Source organism: Symphodus melops (genome assembly GCF_947650265.1).
Source record: "Symphodus melops genome assembly, chromosome: 8".
NCBI classification, from domain to species: domain Eukaryota; kingdom Metazoa; phylum Chordata; class Actinopteri; order Labriformes; family Labridae; genus Symphodus; species Symphodus melops.
This window is the reverse complement of record NC_136698.1, coordinates 356,769-375,101: the sequence shown is the minus strand read 5'-3', so window position 1 is coordinate 375,101 and position 18,333 is coordinate 356,769. Positions and strand designations below refer to the sequence as shown.

The following is an 18,333-nucleotide window of genomic DNA, read 5'->3' as shown; positions in this document are numbered from 1 at the left end:
TTCTCGTCCTGTAACGGGAGAATAAAGGACAGGACACAACAGCAGGTGGCGCTAAGGCTCCGCTTGTTAGAGGTCGCCAGAAGAAAAAGAGGCGTTGACAACGTTCCATAGAAGGAGTGACGTCAGTGCGTACCACCGACGTGCTGACGTGGCGTGTCGCGTCGCGTGCTGTGTTTTCATCCAGTAGCTTTAGCTGGAGCTCTTGATATACCGTGACTGTCCGGTTCTTCTCCGTCCTTTCAGCCCGGTGTGAGCAGCTGGAGGCGGCCTGACTAACGAGCAGACTGTCACCCTTTATAAAGACTTTATAAAGACTTTATAAAGACTTGAACACGAGTAAGTACCGAGGACCTGGACTTAATGCGGCGACTTCAAACAAAAACACCGAACTCCGTCTAAATATGGTGAAAGTTGAACTTTAACTTCTTCTGAGCGAAGATAACACTGTGTTTGAACTCAACTGAAGATACTTTAGGAATCAAACAGACTTTGGTTTAAAATCGGCTCAGAAAGATTTCACAATATTAAGATATATTTCAATATAGGGACGATTTAGCTAGTTAGCATTGTGCTATCAGTGTCCGCCACAGTGCGAGCTGCTGCTTGATAAACAGACTACACAGCAGTTATTTATGAAATTCATTTTCATTAATAAAGATAGATAATGTACACCGAATTGACGGGGATGGGTATAAATACTGAAATATAGTTTAATATTTGGTGTAGGAGACGTTAGCCTCCATTGACAGATGTGTGAATGTTTAATTAGTCAGTAAATTATCAGAAGTCTGGTCACGTGCTTGTCTGGTTTATGAATAGTTCTGAGTGAAATATGATGAAGAAACAAATATAATGAGAAAGTATCACGCTCTATTGTTTTGTACAGTTTATATTTCTTGTATACTTGTTGTATTATTGATTTCTTTATTGTTTGGCTCTCTTGTTTAATATCACTCCTGCACACTGTCACAGCCAGTTAATCAACATTATTCATCAACCAATCACTCGACCTCTTTGTCATGTTTTTGTATTAAATCTCTCACGCTCCGCTCATTAAACTGAACTCGATGATGACGTGTGTGTGTGTGCACCAGCAGGCGGTGGATTTCGGTGTGCAGCAGGATGAATATTGGATCCAAGAATAAGAAGCGGCAGGTCCTGCCCAGCCGCCCTGACCCCCCCACCGTGGACCAGATCCTGGAGGACATAAACGGAGCCGCACCCAGCGACCCTGTCTTCAGCATCCTGGAGCAGACCGGACAAGGTGAATCCACGCTGACAAGGGGTTCAGACTTTCACCGTTCAACCTGCTGTCAGTAGCCATTGTCTCCGCAACATGATTTAGGTCTGTTTTTTATTTTAGAGATAGGACAGGGGACAGAGTCAGAAACCTGAGAGAGTGAGTAATGACATGTTGGGGAGGAGCAACAGGTCGGATTCGAACCCACCTGTCTGCCCGCTTTAAGGACTAAAGCCTCTGAACATGTGGCGCCTGTAGTGACCACAAGGCTTATATCACACTGTTACAGTTCTGACTCGTGGGTAAGACTCTTGTAGTGTGGTGTTCTCACTAGAAGTGGACTAACTTTCTCATGTGCTTCACTGACTTTACCCACTTGTCTTCATTGTTTGTAACTTCACTCCCAGGTTTCATGATTCACTGACTGCTTCTTGTCCCCTCCTCAGACTCGTCCCGGCACTCAGACAGCGAGGTGGAGTCCAGGTTCCAACAGTGTCGTCAGTATCTCGAGCTGAACGAGCGGCTGCAGGAGGTGCGGGGTCGGCTGCTGAGGCAGAGGGAGGAGCTGAGGGCGGCGGGCGAGCACCTGCAGAGAGACGTGGAGGAGGTCAGAGGTCAAACCCTCTGACTGCACGCCTTCCTCTACCTCTCAGTTTAGGACGGTTTACCTGACGTTCTGAGCTCACAGGACCTGCTGGCTCGGCTGGATCAGGTCAAACCTGCAAAGTGTCCTCGAGTCAGACCCTGTCGCTACGTCAGCAGGCCCAACGTTGACTCCTGAACCCAGCTGAGAAACGAGTTACTGAATCAAGCAGGAGGATTTGTTGGCTTTATGTCTACAGTAACTTAATACATCAGAAAGTTGAAGGGTCATTGAGTGTCAATCAGATTTCTAGGAGAGACACGCCCCTGTTTCCTGGCATGTCTATAAACCCCTCTATTTCAGCCCTGCTCAGAACAGGCTGTTTCTGTGTCTGTAGCTTTAAATATGTAAATGAGCTGTGCCTGACCACGCCCCCTCTCTGGAAGGGCTCGGGTGTGATGTCATGAAGGGAAAGACTCCAAACAGCCTGTTTGAGGACACATTTTCTGAGACGTGGAGCAGGCAGAAGACGGAGAGGATGGACTTGTCTCATGATTGGGGGGTTTGGAGACAGACTGTTAGAGGAACATGGAGGAGAGGATTGTACTTAATGTGACCTTTAAAACAACATGTAATGTAGAAGGTCTCTGTATTGAATCATTTGCTTTTAACACATCATTGGTTGCATCTTCACCAAGTTACATTTTTTCAATGTCATTCAGTTTTTTTCTGAACTCTTTAAAAACCAGCTTCATGTTCAGATCTTGAACACCTCTCCGTTGTGTCAGTGAATTTTCCCCTCAAGCTAAATAAAACGTTCTGCAGTATGCTGACGATGTCATGTTTTCTGTCTCTTCTCCTTGGGTTGGACCTGAACTTTAACATCTGTATAAAAACAAGTACACAGCGAGATGTAATGAAACACGTCACTTTTTATTGGATGAAACATTTATAATGACACACCTCTGTTGCTCTGCCTATGTCACATGGCACCATATACGTCCTTGGTCTCGATCACGCCCGACAGGCCGAGGAGGAAAAGGACTTCAAATGACTCGTCCAGCATATTCTGGACATGGCATCAAAAATCTTGTTTCCAAGACGTGATCGAGGCTGATGACAGTTATGGTGTTCAAATATCCAGAACTTTCTGATGGCTTTTAAACATGGAGCCAAACTCCCCATGCACCTCAATCACACAGTTTCTATCGTTTCATCCTGACTTTACTTGCAGGGCTGTTTCAGTGATCACATCTTTTTGAGGGGTAAAACGTCTAACTTGAATGGTTCACCTCGTGTTGTAGCACTCCAAATCAGTCTTGGTTTCGAGACCAGTCTTGGACTTGGGATTGGTCTCGAGACCACTTTTCAAAGGTCTCAGTCTGGTCTCTGCATTAAAAGCATTTTTCTCGGTCCTAGACTAGGCAGACTCTAGACTCTGGATCTTTAATCAAGACTGACCAAGACCACCACTGATCACCTATTTTTCCACATCACTGTTTAGAAGGAAAACGTCTCTTTCTAAAAGAACTAATAACTTTATTGAATTTGACTATTATCCCTCTGGATTATGGTGGTACGGTCAAAGTGAATGACGCTGGCTGTACATGAGATGAGGATTTTTCTGTGATAATTATGGTCCTGGTTTTGTCTTGGTCTGGACTCGTTCTTGTCCTGCTTCGGTCTTGATCTTATCTCGCCCTGCCTTGGTGTTGGTCTTGACTCAGTCTCGATCCTTAAATGTCTCAACATTATCTCAGTCTCTGATTTCTCCGGTCTTGGGTACGTCTTGGTCTTGGTTTATTGTGGTCTTGACTAGAACACTAGTGCCACCCTTCAAGCTGAAGTTGCAGGCTACAATAAGAGACGAGGATGTACGACATTTGTCATCAACAAATACTGGCTTTAAAACGATTCTTCATCATGTTTCATTACTCAAACTGGAACTCTGAGTGTGGCTTTTTTGATAAAAAAAAAGTAAACAGGTGAGTGTTCATTACTCAAAAGAAAGAGATTACTTCAGTAGTAAATCCCTTACACGTCTCAAAATGGCAACAGCGACTTAAAAGGTCTTCATTCAAAAGCTCCTTGGGCGTTATTTATAGGCAGAACATGCTTTGGAAACACGAGGGTGGTAGTACTGAATAAAAACAGCCCCGTTACATAGATCCACGTCTGTTCCGTCCGGCACTCTTCTGTCTGTGATCTCCGAGCACACATGAAGGAGTGATAGTACACTACAGAGAATATTCAATGTCATTATATTTGACTTCTTCTCGACCTATCGCTACTTTTACAGCAACACAGTTAAGCAGATATCAACACGTTATAAGGACTTTCAGAGGATAACTTCTGCGAGGACGAACGTCTGTAGACCCAAAACCCCAACCATCACTGAAACAGATGTTTTTGTTTCATGACAGAAAATACTTGACAGCAAACGGTATCTAGTAGCAACACAAAATACAATGTCTTTGACTTTGATTAACAGAGGCTTTGTTCATCTACACGGACAGTTCATAGCATTATAGGTCTTTGCAGCACTTAAACTGATGGCGAGTTATGCTTCCACCAGGGAGTAGAAAGCATTTTACCACTGTACAACAGCTTCATTCAATCCAGGGTTTACAGATGTGTGTGTGTGTATGCAGTCAGTGAATATACTAGCATGCTGTCAGGGAGAAGCACAGCAGGAAGTTTTCAACAGTGTGTATATCTGCATGTTATTTACAGTATTGACTAAGAAAGACTACAGGAGAGTGTGACGCCAACCAGATTCAGCCGATAGATCTGACCAGCCAAGTCCCTGGGAACATCCGGAGCGGTCTTCCATAAATTGTCTAGATATTTTTAGGAGTGTGTATTTGAAAATGGCTAAGGAGTGAGATTTTAGAGCACAAATAATCTAATACCTCATTCCAAAACCCTTCAGTAAGAACTTCGAGTAAATTCATTCCCTTAAACAGTTGTTGTGCCCTTTGGTTCATTTTTGGCAATGACTTGCAAAATGGTAAGCTTTCAGATTTGAAGTGGAATCTAGACCTCTATAGTATATCATATTGAGTTGAATGCTGAGGCAAAAGCACAAAGCATTGATGTACTGAATGTAGGAAAAGACTATATGTCAGTGTATTTGTGTCCTTGGTGAGAGTCCGTCAGCAGTCCGCCCCAGTTGTTGGTAACTTGTTCGGTAAAAGTCCAGCAGCTGAGTTGTCCTTCAGAAATTTGCATAATAATGTTCTTACTTTGATTCTGTCCAGGAGACCAATGGTGAATTATGTGCTGAAATCAAGTTGTTTTTTTTCTTAATTGTTTTCACTACATTTTTTTAACCAGGCAATGATTATTCTACAAATACAAAAAAAGTACAAAAAGATGCTCTTCTGTTCCTTTTGAAGTGCATCTCTAAAAGTTATTGAAGGTCTGTCCTTGTCAGACCTTCCTTAATGCATACATCCAATCCTCTATGAATGGAGATGGAAGCTTTTATTAACTGTTCAGTGAGAAAATAAAACATAAATAGAGCAAAAGGGGAAAGTAAAGGGTTAACACCCGAGGTATAGGAACCAGCACACTTCTAGTCAGTCCACCTGAGTGCTGAGTTTCATGAAGGAACACAGTAGATTTGTCCATGTTGTCCACTAAATGTCCTAGGACTCACTTTTTTCTCCTGACTTCTCATAGATTGTGCCTGCTTGGCTCTGTGTGTCTTGGGGGCAGCAGGCAATGGGGCTTGGGGTGTAATTAAATGGAGTGATCCGGGCCGCCTTGCTGGGGGATCCTTGGCGGAAATGGACGACTCCACCCATGTGGCTGTCCGTTGTTCCAGTTGAGACGGTGCTATGGCTCCTCAGGGATCCCTCTGAATCTCCATCCTGGAGGTTTCCCCCAGAAGAGACACTAAACTTTCTGAGTAGTGCCAGTCGTGTGACTTCCTCTGAGATCACAGAAGTTGATTCAACTGATGGCGAGGTGCTTGAGTTGATTTTGTTGTTTGAAAAATCTTCTGTCTGAACTGTTGCATCACTGGTCTTGCGTGATGCAAGAAGAATGGTTGGCAACTTTCCTGGAAGAGCTGGTGGCTTTGGCTTTTCCCCATCAGGAGAAGGCACCAGAGGTAATGCATTGGCTGGCAGAGTGCTTTTCAAGATCTGAGGTACATCTTCATCCCTGATTCTTCTCCAGGTGACTCTGTCATTAAGCCGGGATGCAGATCTCTGCCCCTTCTTCTTTGTTTCATCCTCGCTCTTTGCTCTACCACTCGAATCAGATGATGAAGAGCGAAGGGAAGAACGGCTCGTCACTCTGCTCAGTATGTTTATACTTGGTGATGAGGCGTGACGTTTAAAGGTATCTGTGTCGACTTTCTGTTTGGCTCCAGACACTCTGCCAGGTCTGTTTCGCTGAGCCACCCTGCAGGGGCTTTCTGAGCTAGTTCTCCTGCCTGGGCGTCTTGCAGATAGGTCCCTTTCACTTGATGTTGCTCTAGATAGGGTTGTAGTCTGCTTCTGAAGGTTATTGTCTTGCTTCTGAACTTGCTGTGCTTGTCCTGGACTCCTTACTTGCACCCTTCTCTGGGTTTGCACAGCTGCCTTAAGTTCCTGACAGCGTGATGAGCAAAGGAAGACAGCTGGAGCTCCAGGAACTGATTTGCGGGGGGATCCATTCTGTGATCCAGGCATGTTCCTTGCAGATCCATCCCGTCTTAGCACACTTTTTGATTCCTTTATGAAAGTAAGCTGTCTCAAGAATCCATTGCGATCAGACTCACTGGCACTAGAATGAACAGAAGTCATCCTGACCAGTTCAAATCGATTGTTGGGTGGAACCCTTCTCCCATTAACCTGATTCGCTTGTCTGTTGGATGCTTGGTTCGTTACCAGAGGTGACAGTGGTCTGGGTCTGACTGGATTTTGCATAAAAGGTATTCGGACAGGTGACTTCTGAGTTTTAGGTGGGGGGGATTTTTCGTTATGATTTACAACTGGAGAACGTCCCTTTCTTTCAGGAGGGCTACTGGCTGGTGGGCTAGGAGCTGGTGAGGCATTTTTTCTCTGAATCGATTTATTTGTCTGAGTGGGTGATGTTATCTTCTTCTGGGATTGTTTGGATGGTGTAGAGCTTTGCGATGAGCCAGAGGATGAACTTTTTGGTATCCTTGGAGGGGGTGTAGAGCTCCTCTTTGGCAAAGATAGTTCAATGTCCTGGGGGTAGCCTAATCGGTGAAGGCTCTTTGATCTGTGCTGAGCAAGGTTTGGGTTCTTTGGAGCATCTGTTGGTACTTTTCTGGGAGGAGGTCTTTGTGATGGAGCTGTTTCTTTTTGCGGTGTATAGATCACAGTCCTGCCTCTGAAAACCACAGGTAGGTTCTGAACTGGCTTACGTTGAGTGAAGTCTAAAGGTTTGTTGGGCTTTTTCTCTTTTGCAAACTTTCTTTCTTTGGGTGTAAAGCTGGATGTTGACATGAATGAAAGGACAGATTCAGTCTCTTCAGAAGATGGTTCTTGAGACTTTGATGCTTGGAGACCTGTGACAACACAGTTAGCACCTTCCTGTATAGCCCTCCATTCAATGCTGTTGAGATCTGAATCTTTGTCCCATGCTGTATCATCACTATCCATTTCCTCATCCATATTCCACCCATCAAATGCCTTTTGTTTTTGCTTTAGTGTACATTCTGCTTTCTTCTTTCTGGCAGCAAGTTTCCTTCTCTGCCTTGGCATGGCAGATGTTATGCATTTCTGAAGAAGATCATCCTCTGAATCCATGCTGACAGAACTTGGCGAGCTTGGCTCTTCGTATTGGCTGTGAATGGTCATAGGCTTTTGTTGTTGCACCATATTAAGTGTTTTGTTGTGCCGGTTCTTGTACCATATTTGCTGGGCTTTTGAATTGTGATCCTCAAACTCTGCATCACTCAATGAACTAAGAGAAGAGCTGAGTGAGTAACATGTCAGGGACTCATCCTTTATCAGATTTTGTTTAATCCGTTGAAACCCTCTAGACTTTCCTTGGGAATTATCAATCCTGCCAATGTTTGTCATGCTTCGAGAGAGATTATTTCTGCTTGCTTCCCTGATTTGTTTTCTACTTGTTCTTTTCACTGCTTCATCTATTTCATTGTCGTGGTAGAAGCCAATACTGTCTTCTGAAGAACGTGTCATTTGTCTATAGAGTGAGTTTCCTTTCTGTGATCCCACATTAAGATTGCTTTCTGTGTTTTGCTTTATGACAGGCAGTTCCATTTTTCTGTTGGGGCCTTGCCCTTGCCTCTTCTTTTGTTGGTTAGGAGATTGATCACGATTTCTTTGACTAGCCACTCTATCCGCTACTTCTTTGCTCTGCATCAGCACCCTCTGAGTGGGAATGACATGTTTTGTTGTACGATTCACTTGTATCTCAGGTGGGTAGTTCATCCGGTTGGGTTTGTGAAAGTGTGAGAATATCCTCAAGTCTTCAATCCTCTTTGCCTCATCATTGAGCAATTCCTGTTTGTTCATGCCTCTAGCCGTGCAGTCATTAGGACCCCTTTCCTTCACTGGGTACTGAAGTGTTTCATCACTCAGCGATGTTGTGCTGGAGAAGTTAACAGGAGTACCTTCGGCAGAGTCAGTGAATGATGAATCGTCAAATTTGTGGTCCTTTTGTGGGATGACAATTCTCCTCCCAGGACACAATTGAGTTTTGCCATTTGGAAGCATCATGTACACTGGAAGATTTATGGGTTTTCGGATCTGTGAGTTGAGAATATGGGGAGGGATGGTAGTCATTAGGGAAGATCTTACTTTTCTGAACTTGGATGGCATCGCTGAGTTGATGCATTCTTTTAAGATTTCTATGTCATCATCTGAATTGCCCTCACTATATCTCTCACCATGTTCCAGTCCTTGCTCATCCTCATCAGGGAAAGGAATCTTTTTGTCATTTTGCTGAAGTAGGGGAGTCAACTTCAGCTCCACATCTTTCTGTATATAGTGTTCATGGAGAGGCAGAGCACTTAAGCTTGAAGCGCAGGAGAAATTCTCAGTCGGCTTTTCCACAGTGAAGTAGATCATTGTGTCCAGATCAGGGGGAAGGTTAAACCTCTCCTTGGAATCCGTGATCTCCATGAACTTTCGAAGGCTGCTTTCCCACTGGCCTGCTATTCCTGTGGCCTGTGTGTCTGGTCCATTTGACTCAACACAACATGGGGTTTTGCTTCGACTAGGGGGCATTGTTTGCCCTGGGCTGTCTGGAAGATCACTAGGGCTTATTGTTCCATCAATCATCTCACTGCATGGATCACTTTGGATCGAACTGGCAATAGAGGGAGACTCAAAGCTGCCTAGTGAGCTGACTGAGCTACAGCGACTCATTACCAGGGGTGTCTCATGAATGTAGTTCTCAGATGAACTGGAAGGTGATCTGTCTTCAAGTATAGCTGGTGAAGCACCTCTAAGGAACACCTTTTCCCTTTTGGCAGGACAGGGGATCTCAATTGGATCAGTTTCTTTGCTGGGGAAAGTTTTTGAGTCAGTCATCAGCAGCTGGCTGTCACTCAAATCCTCTAATGTTTCATCCTCTTCTATTCTTTTCACCACTTCTTCATCTTCCACTTCAATTATTTCTAAGGACGAGTCACTTTCCAGCTCATTTTCACTCTGTCCATCCAGGGCTCCGTCACCAGAGGAGAGGGAGGACAGTGAACTGCAGCGGGAGAAGCAAATTGGCGTGTTCTCAACGGAATATTTCTGAACCGTCTCCATCGTCCCTATAGTTGGACTTCTGGTGGATGTCATTGGCGAAAACTTTGTAATACTTCCTCCTGTCATCACAGTAGGTACCCATGCTTGCCTCCTCATTGCTTGGGCAGCCTGAACATTAATGGTTGTCTTTGCTACTCCAAATTTGGCCACACTCTGAATTAGGGGGACTTGTTGATAAGATGGTGAGAGTTTAATTGAAGTCATGCTGACATCAGAAGACATTTTAGTGCATGCACTGACAGGTGACTGTATAGGCTGATCCTGATTTTTTTCTGCATCTGTGCTGCTGAGCTCTAGTGCTTTAATAGCCTTGTTGTCCACAGAGTCTCTCTCAGGAACATCTTGTTGGTTCGTGTCATTGAGGACAGCTGATACTTCATTTAAGTAATCTTGATGGGCAACTTTGAGATCAAGTTGATTGGGTCGTTGTTGCATCGTGAGAGCTCTTGGAGCAGGACATATCTGGTCTTTGCTACCACAATAGCCATCACTCGTGCTTCCGCTGTTAAGGCTGTCTGTTGATACACTTGTATGTGCGGTTTTTAGGCGCAAAAGAGCATGGGCTCTACTGAGGCGTTCTCTATGAGCCAAGCTGCTGGTATCAGAGAGACGGCAGGGAGAGCATGATTTTGCCCGAGCTTCATTGAGTTCATCCATCCCATATGGCCAGTCTGCCAAGTGGTCCTCAGAGCTGAGGCTGAAGCTATCCTCTGAGGACGTGTGCATGGTGATGTCCTCTACTAACCTGTCAATCTTTGCAACTGTGTTAGTGATCTTTTTTGCTAGTTTCTCTGCAGCGGCAGATACCACGTCATCATGAGGGGCATGTCTCTTCTCTGCAATTTGTGGAGGGTCTACATCTCTCTCTGGTTCATTGTCTTTCTTCCGTAGTTGGTTTTGCTGGAAGTTAGAGTTGGTTAAGAACATGGACAGCATAGAGAAGCTACCGGTGTCCAGGCTACTGGAGACATTGGGTGCCTCGTCATCATCAAAACAGCCAGAATCTGAGGCGTAATCCTTTGCCAGACTTTCAATGTGCCTCAGCGGCTTGTTTAGGGTCAGGTGCTTGGGGCTCTGTTTCTCAAGGGTATCGAAAGTCTCTGCTAGGTGTTTGGCGTCCAGCTCTGCCTCAAGAGCCTTCTGTTTTCTCATGTAGAGTGAGGGCATGCAGGAGCCGGGGGAAACAACAGCAGCATCCTTATATTTCAGGGGTCGATTGGTAAGGAGGTTCCTCAAAGCTGCGGCACTGCCCATGGCGATCATCTTGTGCTTGGAGTGGATAAGGTTGCGTAGCATGCTAACTGCCCCGAGGTCCCACAATAGCTCCTGGTCTTTTGGACTTCGGGCAGAAAGGTTCCAGAGAGTCCCACAGGCATTGCTTACTATGGTCAGGCTGTGAGAGCGCAGATGCTGAAGCAGAGTGTGGAGGCAGTTGTGGTCCCTGAGGATTTGCCTGTCGAGAAAAAAATACATCACTATACATCTCTTACTCCCAGTTGAAGATTATTTTTACTTAATGGATTAACAAGGGAAGGATGAAAATAAAAGCTAAAAATATTTCAATAGTAATAGGGCAGACAGAGTGTGAAAAACTTACCTGTAATCTTCTCGTGTGGCGACCAGACTTGACACGTTCCGAAGGATTCCTCCACCGCTCTCGATGATGGCGAGGGAGTTGGTCTGACAGCGGTACGTCAGCGTGCTAACCAGGAAGCCCAGAGCTCCGTCAACCGAACAGATTGCCACCTTGTTTTCGATGCTGTGAGCTGACAGGTTCCACAGAGCGCTCAGGAGACTCTTTAAGGTCGACTCCTGTGAAGACACAAAAGTGTAAACCAGTTAAATTTTGACTCATGTGGAAACATGAACTATGCTCAACAAAATCTTGGGTCAGAATTGAGTAAAAGAGGACCCGTGCCCCGCTTTTACTAAGAATATTTGTCTGATGCTCTAAGGACATTTTTCCTACAGTACCACCATAAATCAGCAGGCACTTTAAACTTGCTTGAATCGTGTAATCCATCAAAGTGCCCATACTATCTTTACAGGGGGGATCAGAGCAGGCAAATCCATCTCTGGTTGTTTTGTGTGTGTTTTTCTTTTCTTGTTACCTTGGTGGCCTGCAGTGCACAGGTCATCAGTGCAGACACACAGCCGATGTCTCGTAGGACTCTCTTGCTGCTGTTGTCGGCTCTCCAGGATAGATTCCTCAGGATGCTGGACACCACCTGATGGAGCTCCTCGCTGTCTGAGGCCAGCTGAGCCACCAGAGCCTGCAGGCAGCTTTTCTTTGAGCACAGAGTGGCCTAATGGAGGATGAAGTCAAGATTAAATGATTTGATCTTCCATATACTGTACATCTCATGTTAAGATGATCACTTATAAATACTGTATAAAAAACACTTCAGCATTGAACTTTTCTGTACCTTATTGACCACATCCCCAAACGTGAGGTTAGTCACTGCCATCCCTGCGTAGCGGCGTAGCGCCATGTTGATGGGGTCATTCTGCATGCCATACATGTCCTGGTCCAGGTGAATCAGATCAGCTACAACCTGCAGACCACCTGGAACAAAACATAAAACTCTCAGTGAAGTCTGCCACTGATGCTGTTGATGCAAAAACATCTGCAGGTGGCTTTACAAACCTAATTCATTCATGGCACGTCGGTATTCCTCTTCAAAGGACAGCTTCATGATGGCGCACATGGCCTGACAGATCTGAGGGTCGACGGGTTCAGGGATGTCTGCGGGCGTCAAGAACAGAAGGGTGTTTAAAGATGCATCTTTAGAAAGCTTATTTCACTTCCTCTTGGGTGTTGATTGGTCAGGTTCCATCGATATCCTAAAGCAAAACCATTAATCGACCCTCTTGTAGAGAGGCAACGAAGTGATGTTTTTTTGTTCCTAGAGCTTAGTCAGCTTTGCTCCTCCATTATTTTGTTTTATTTTTGTCTAAAAGGAACTCAACAATGGTATCAGTCCCTCCAGATTCAGGGAGAACTCGACCTATTCCACTGGAAGCTATAAAGACAAATGTACTTCACAACAGCCTTTTTTATCAGTCTCTTGTGGTTTAAACAGAATTTGGATGGTTATTGATTTGGGGTCTTTGAATCAGGGTTTTGCTGAAAATGGAATTTGTTGAAGTCTATGGTTCCTTGTTCAACCCGAGGCACTGATGTGTTTAGTTCTCTCAGGTAAAGAGTGAACTTGGCTGATAAGTATTTTTGGTTCTGGATGAGGGTTATGGTTTTTGGGGTCTACTGATTTAAAATAACTTTGTTCTCCAGTGTTTTCTGGATCTCAGAGTAAGACAATTTGACTCACCAGTGGTTTTAGTTCCTCCTGGTGAGGGTGTCCCTGCGTGGCTCTCGATCCAGTCCCAGCCGCTGTCACAGTAGGTACGGACCTGCTCTAGCATGTGTAGCACCCTCATCTCCCGGCGGGCTTGGCCCTCGTCCTGCTGGGAGTAGATGATGTTGTGGAGGGCGGCACTGGCTCTTGACTTGGCTTCTCGGCTGCAGCCTGTCGTCGTTGCGCCACCTGCTGCCGTCTCCCCAGATCCGCCGCTGCCACCGGGAGCCTCATGCAGGATTTGAACCAGCAGTGGGACGCAGCCTGACTTTCTCATGGCGATGCAGCTGTCCTGAGAGCTGGACAGGGCCAACAGAGTCCGAGACATCTCCTCCTTATCTCTGTTAGCGAGCATGGAGAGCAACCAGAACACCATCTCCACCTGAAAAAAGGCGACGGAAACGCTTTCAGATTTTCAGATTTCTGCTGCATTCGTTCAATAAAGACGTTGTAATATTCTGGTGGTTTTGTATCTTGTTTGTATGGATGATGGCAGCCAGCTAATTTGCAAGTCAGTTACACTTAAATTTAATTTTAACTAACAAGACGAAACATAAGACTACTATATTATTTGGTTAGCCGAGTGTGGCTAACGTTTCCACCACTAGCACCATTTTCTATATTAAAACAAGGCGGGGAATCAAGGTAGTGATTCTCTCTGCTACCCCCCCCCCCCCCCCCCCCGGTTTAAAGATGTAACATCATGTAAGTTATATTCCTCCCATTCAATGATCAAGTTTTATCTTCAGCACTCCACATACATCATGATTTATTATTATTATTATAAAGTAAGATAAATGTGGGGACGTTAGTGTTTGTCACAACCATAGCAGCTGTTCTATCTCTGTGTTTTAACCCTTCGTAAACCTCTGTGCTGCAGTGAAGTGTCACCTTGCTGCCTCCGTCTGTCGGAGCTTCTGATCCTGCTGCAGCCGCTGATGACGAGCTGTTCTCCGGTTCTCCAGCAGGGGGCTTCTCTGCTCCAGACAGCTGCACACAGAGGAAAGAAGAAGAACATGTGAGGATGAGGCAGAGAAACCGGACGGTCATTTTCTAAGAGCTCGGAGCAGAATCAGTTCTCCTTCCCGTCAGTGATGATGCAATCATTATAGAGTTACACTTTACATCTTTATTCACTCACCCACTTTGTGTTCTATGATGATGAAGTCAAGATTTATGCACTAAGCTGAAATCATTGACATGATGAAAACATGTTTTTTAATAACTTCATGTATTTCTCTGTATGTTGAACTGAATAACGTTAATTTGACCTCTCAGTGGGTTGAATCTTGAGATTTGAGGTCCAGAACACTCAGGCTGTTATAGGACTTTAATCCAATCACAATCCTCTGCTCCAAGAGCTCTCACGATGCACAAGTCTTTATCATAGAAACAGACAACTACAACAACATAAACAACAGTGCACATTTATTCCTGTATCATATTTAATGAGAAGTTTTGACGAATACTTTCAGCTTTATTTAAACACGTCTGCATGTCGTTAACATCTCATTAAATACACGTTAAGCCTCACACTTCAGCAGATAACACACACACACACACACACACACACACACACACAGCCTTTCTCTTTGTCTGTAGACACACACACACATCTCACCCTGAGGCGTTGCCATGGTGACGGGATGATAAAAGGAGGGGTGAATGCTTTGATATGAGTCTCTGAGGGTTTGTGTGTGTGTGTGTGTGTGTGTGTGTGTGTGTGTGTGTGTGTGTGTGTGTGTGTGTGTGTGTATGTGTGTGTGTGTGTGTGTGTGTGTGTGTGTGTGTGTCAGATTTGATGTGGAGCGTGGCTCTGATCCAAACCTCCTCCATTAAACACGCCGGCTGCTTACACATGACGACAAAATGGACGCCGGCGAGAGCAGAAAATAAACCGATCATACATAACGTCCTCCAAAATCCTGTGATGTCCTGAACTCTCTTTAATCTACTTTATATTCTGATGGACGGGTAATCCACAGCAATGCATCATGGTCTATAAGATCGTTTTATATCTGGAGCACGAAGCAGAAATCAATGTGTGCAGGACGACAGCAGGAAACAATGACGTTGTTTAATCTTCAGGTAGCATGTTTTTATAACCTGCAGACTTTAAAGAACAACGCTGGTTAACTGTGACATGATCAACATCTCTGTACTGCTGATAGTGTCAGACCGGGCTCCAAGACCGAGGCCATAAATATGAGATGGAAACCTTCATGCTGTGTGCAGCGGGCGTGTTATGGCCCTTCATCAGTGATGGGAGCTCAGATCATCTGTGCAGACGTCACATTCAGCACGTAAACATCAACATTCAGTCCAGATAAAAATCTCATTTGAAGATATTACACGTCAAAAAATGAGGCAAGCACGATGTGGTCAGGTCCATGTAACATTTAACCTGCATGAGAGATGAAATAAATCAGTATTATAGGAATAATCCGCTCTGGACGCAGTCACTGTTCCAACATGTGACAAACACACAGCTCTGATTATCTGTCTACTCTGCACCTTGGGTTTGTTTTTTTCATTGATGCATGCAGTTTGTCCAAACAGAGACGTCTGTGTGATATGAGTGAGTGTGTGTGTGTGTGTGTGTGTGCAGAGCGACCTGCAGCACACACACACACTGTTCCTGAAGCTGGGCTGAATTCCTGCACGCTGTGCTGGAGCTGCGTCTCCTCGTTGTTATTCCCATCAGAGAAAGGACGCAACGACTCGCTCTCTTTAACTCAGACACTCTCACTCTGTGCCAACCCTGCAGCCTGGCAACAACCAATCACAGCGCGGCGCTGAGGCGGTGGAACAGAGCAGGTCTCTCTGCATGGCAACGAGCTGGAGGAGAGACTGCATGTTTCATCTGAAGAGTTCTACTGACCCACAACCTTTCAGGCGCTTATTGTTTATTGATTCAACACATTTCTTATGAATTGTTGGGTCTGTTACATGAAGTGAAACGTTTCCATCACACACTGAAGATTTACAGGTTTACTAACACGAGTGAAGAATCACACAGACATGAGTCATGGCTCTTCTTCAAGTGTTGCAAATAAGCAGCTGCTATAAACTCTGATAAATATAAATAAGCAGCTGATATAAACTCTGATAAATATAAATAAGCAGCTGCTATAAACTCTGATAAATATAAATAAGCAGCTGATATAAATGTGATAAATATAAATAAGCAGCTGATATAAATGTGATAAATATAAATAAGCAGCTGATATAAATGTGATAAATATAAATAAGCACCTGATATAAATGTGATAAATATAAATAAGCACCTGATATAAATGTGATAAATACATTGGATTGCTGCTTTCAGTTGGTCGATGAATATTGTATCTGTCCCTATAAATAAATAAAGATGGCCGCTGACTGATGCAGGGGTGGACGGACATTTTTACTCTTCTATCTCCACTAATCCTTTTTTTTTTAAAAACAAAGATGTTTCTGCATCATCACAGTTTGACGTATTCAGAGCTATAAGCGATTAGCTGCACTGCAGGTGTGCATCAGTTTTTACCTGCAGAAGCAAATTATTCAATTACTGAAACTGAACTGAAAGACGATGAGCCAGAAGAGATGATCTGTTTCATTATGGGGCATAAAGCCAATTATTTTGTGTTTGCAGCTATATATATACTGTATGTGTGTGTGTGTGTGTGTATGTGTGTATATATATATATGTATATATATATATATATACACACACACACACACACATATATATATATATATATATAAATATAATCATTTCACTGTTTGTTTTTAAATATTTATAAAAACAAAAAGTGAAATGATTATAATCTGTGAATAGATGTCTTTAATGACTCGTCTGTTTATCGAGGTCACAGGAAGTTCATGCTGTTAAATAATCGATGAACACAGCTGAGATGTTCCAACACGTTAATTATTCATAACATCAGACCTCACCCCTCCCCCTCACCCCTCCCCCAACCAATCAGCACGAAGACAACCCCAGCTGACTGATTCGTTTGCTTCACATGTCATATGATGAATGTTTTAGAGACTTAAACTGTTACAGACTGACTGAAGTTCAGGAAGAGAAGAAGAAGAAATGTTTGAGAATCAGTGTGTTTGTATCAGAGCTGCCTGCAGACAGTCTGTAGAGGTGGCGTGCAGACAGTCTGTAGAGGTGGCGTGCAGACAGTCTGTAGAGGTGGCGTGCAGACAGTCTGTAGAGGTGGCGTGCAGACAGTCTGTAGAGGTGGCGTGCAGACAGTCTGTAGAGGTGGCGTGCAGACAGTCTGTAGAGGTGGCGTGCAGACAGTCTGTAGAGGTGGCGTGCAGACAGTCTGTAGAGACGGCGTGCAGACAGTCTGTAGAGGTGGCGTGCAGACAGTCTGTAGAGGTGGCGTGCAGACAGTCTGTAGAGGTGGCGTGCAGACAGTCTGTAGAGATGGCGTGCAGACAGTCTGTAGAGGTGGCGTGCAGACAGTCTGTAGAGGTGGCGTGCAGACAGTCTGTAGAGACTCTCTGCAGCAGGTTGGAGGAGACACTCCGGCTGAAGTTTGGAGTTAGTGTGAAAGCTGATCATCATCACGGGGACACAAACTCGAGTGTTTGTCCTTCAGAAAGACGACACAGAAGACTCGAGCAGAATCAAGACAAACGACTCGTCAGCTGAGTCAGAGTGAAAAATGGAGGCAAACAGGTCGAACCAGAAACACGGCGAACATTTTCAAACATAGAGTCAGAGATTAGAGCCGGAGTGCTGAGCTGAGGAAACACCTCCACAACTTTGGTTTTTAGTCCCTTTGTTTGGTTTCTAAATGAAAAGCTCGGAGTCAAACGTGGAGATTGAAGCAGCCGTGAGTGTGAGACTGAGACGCTGTGATTGATCTCTACAGGTCTGAACAGGACGTGACAGGTGAGACAAACGGCACACCTGACTGTTGTACACAGTGACAGGTAGTTTAGCCTTCTTTACATTTAGACATTCAGAGTCTCCCGGTTCTTCTGCGGCTCGTCAAGGAAACTTAAAGTCAACTGTGAGAGATTCTTTTTGTCTTCTGGATTCAGTTTGTGATCAAATCTGCTGTTTTATGTAACTGTGTCACAAACTAGGATCAATGTTGGAGATGCTTTAGAAACATGGAGAGAGGTTAGAACGCAGAAAGCTTTACAGACCCATGCAGAGCTGGCTAAACACTGAAGCTACAGTGTCCACCACATGCAGAGCTGGCTAAACACTGAAGCTACAGTGTCCACCACATGCAGAGCTGGCTAAACACTGAAGCTACAGTGTCCACCACATGCAGAGCTGGCTAAACACTGAAGCTACAGTGTCCACCGCATGCAGAGCTGGCTAAACACTGAAGCTACAGTGTGCACCACATGCAGAGCTGGCTAAACACTGAAGCTACAGTGTCCACCACATGC

The 18,333-nt window shown here is 44.6% G+C and overlaps 2 protein-coding genes across 4 annotated transcripts in view; one reads left to right on the top strand and one right to left on the bottom strand.

Moving 5' to 3' along the window:
- The first annotated feature begins 138 nt into the window (after positions 1–138).
- Positions 139–2,650, top strand: cUnh19orf25 (chromosome Un C19orf25 homolog). 2 transcript variants are annotated; one of them, XM_079350298.1, is made up of 3 exons: positions 139–336; positions 1,098–1,264; positions 1,687–2,650. In XM_079350298.1, exons 2-3 carry the CDS (start codon positions 1,123–1,125, stop codon positions 1,866–1,868), a joined length of 324 nt encoding a protein of 107 aa, XP_079206424.1. In that variant the 5' UTR covers positions 139–336; positions 1,098–1,122; the 3' UTR covers positions 1,869–2,650. The 2 variants fall into 2 exon arrangements, with proteins under 2 accessions (XP_079206424.1, XP_079206423.1); XM_079350297.1 differs by having other exon boundaries at positions 1,095–1,264; positions 1,687–2,400.
- A 1,967-nt stretch (positions 2,651–4,617) lies between these two features.
- The window catches only part of apc2 (APC regulator of WNT signaling pathway 2), a 30,169-nt gene continuing 16,453 nt past the window's right edge, over positions 4,618–18,333 (bottom strand). For both annotated transcript variants that reach the window (XM_079350287.1, XM_079350286.1), the window contains exons 8-14: positions 13,816–13,914; positions 12,898–13,306; positions 12,216–12,314; positions 11,995–12,134; positions 11,680–11,874; positions 11,166–11,380; positions 4,618–11,021 (exon numbers count right to left, since the gene is read on the bottom strand). In XM_079350287.1, coding sequence (XP_079206413.1) covers positions 5,474–11,021; positions 11,166–11,380; positions 11,680–11,874; positions 11,995–12,134; positions 12,216–12,314; positions 12,898–13,306; positions 13,816–13,914 — 6,705 coding nt within the window. In that variant the 3' untranslated portion in view covers positions 4,618–5,473. The remainder of the gene's footprint in view (positions 11,022–11,165; positions 11,381–11,679; positions 11,875–11,994; positions 12,135–12,215; positions 12,315–12,897; positions 13,307–13,815; positions 13,915–18,333) is intronic.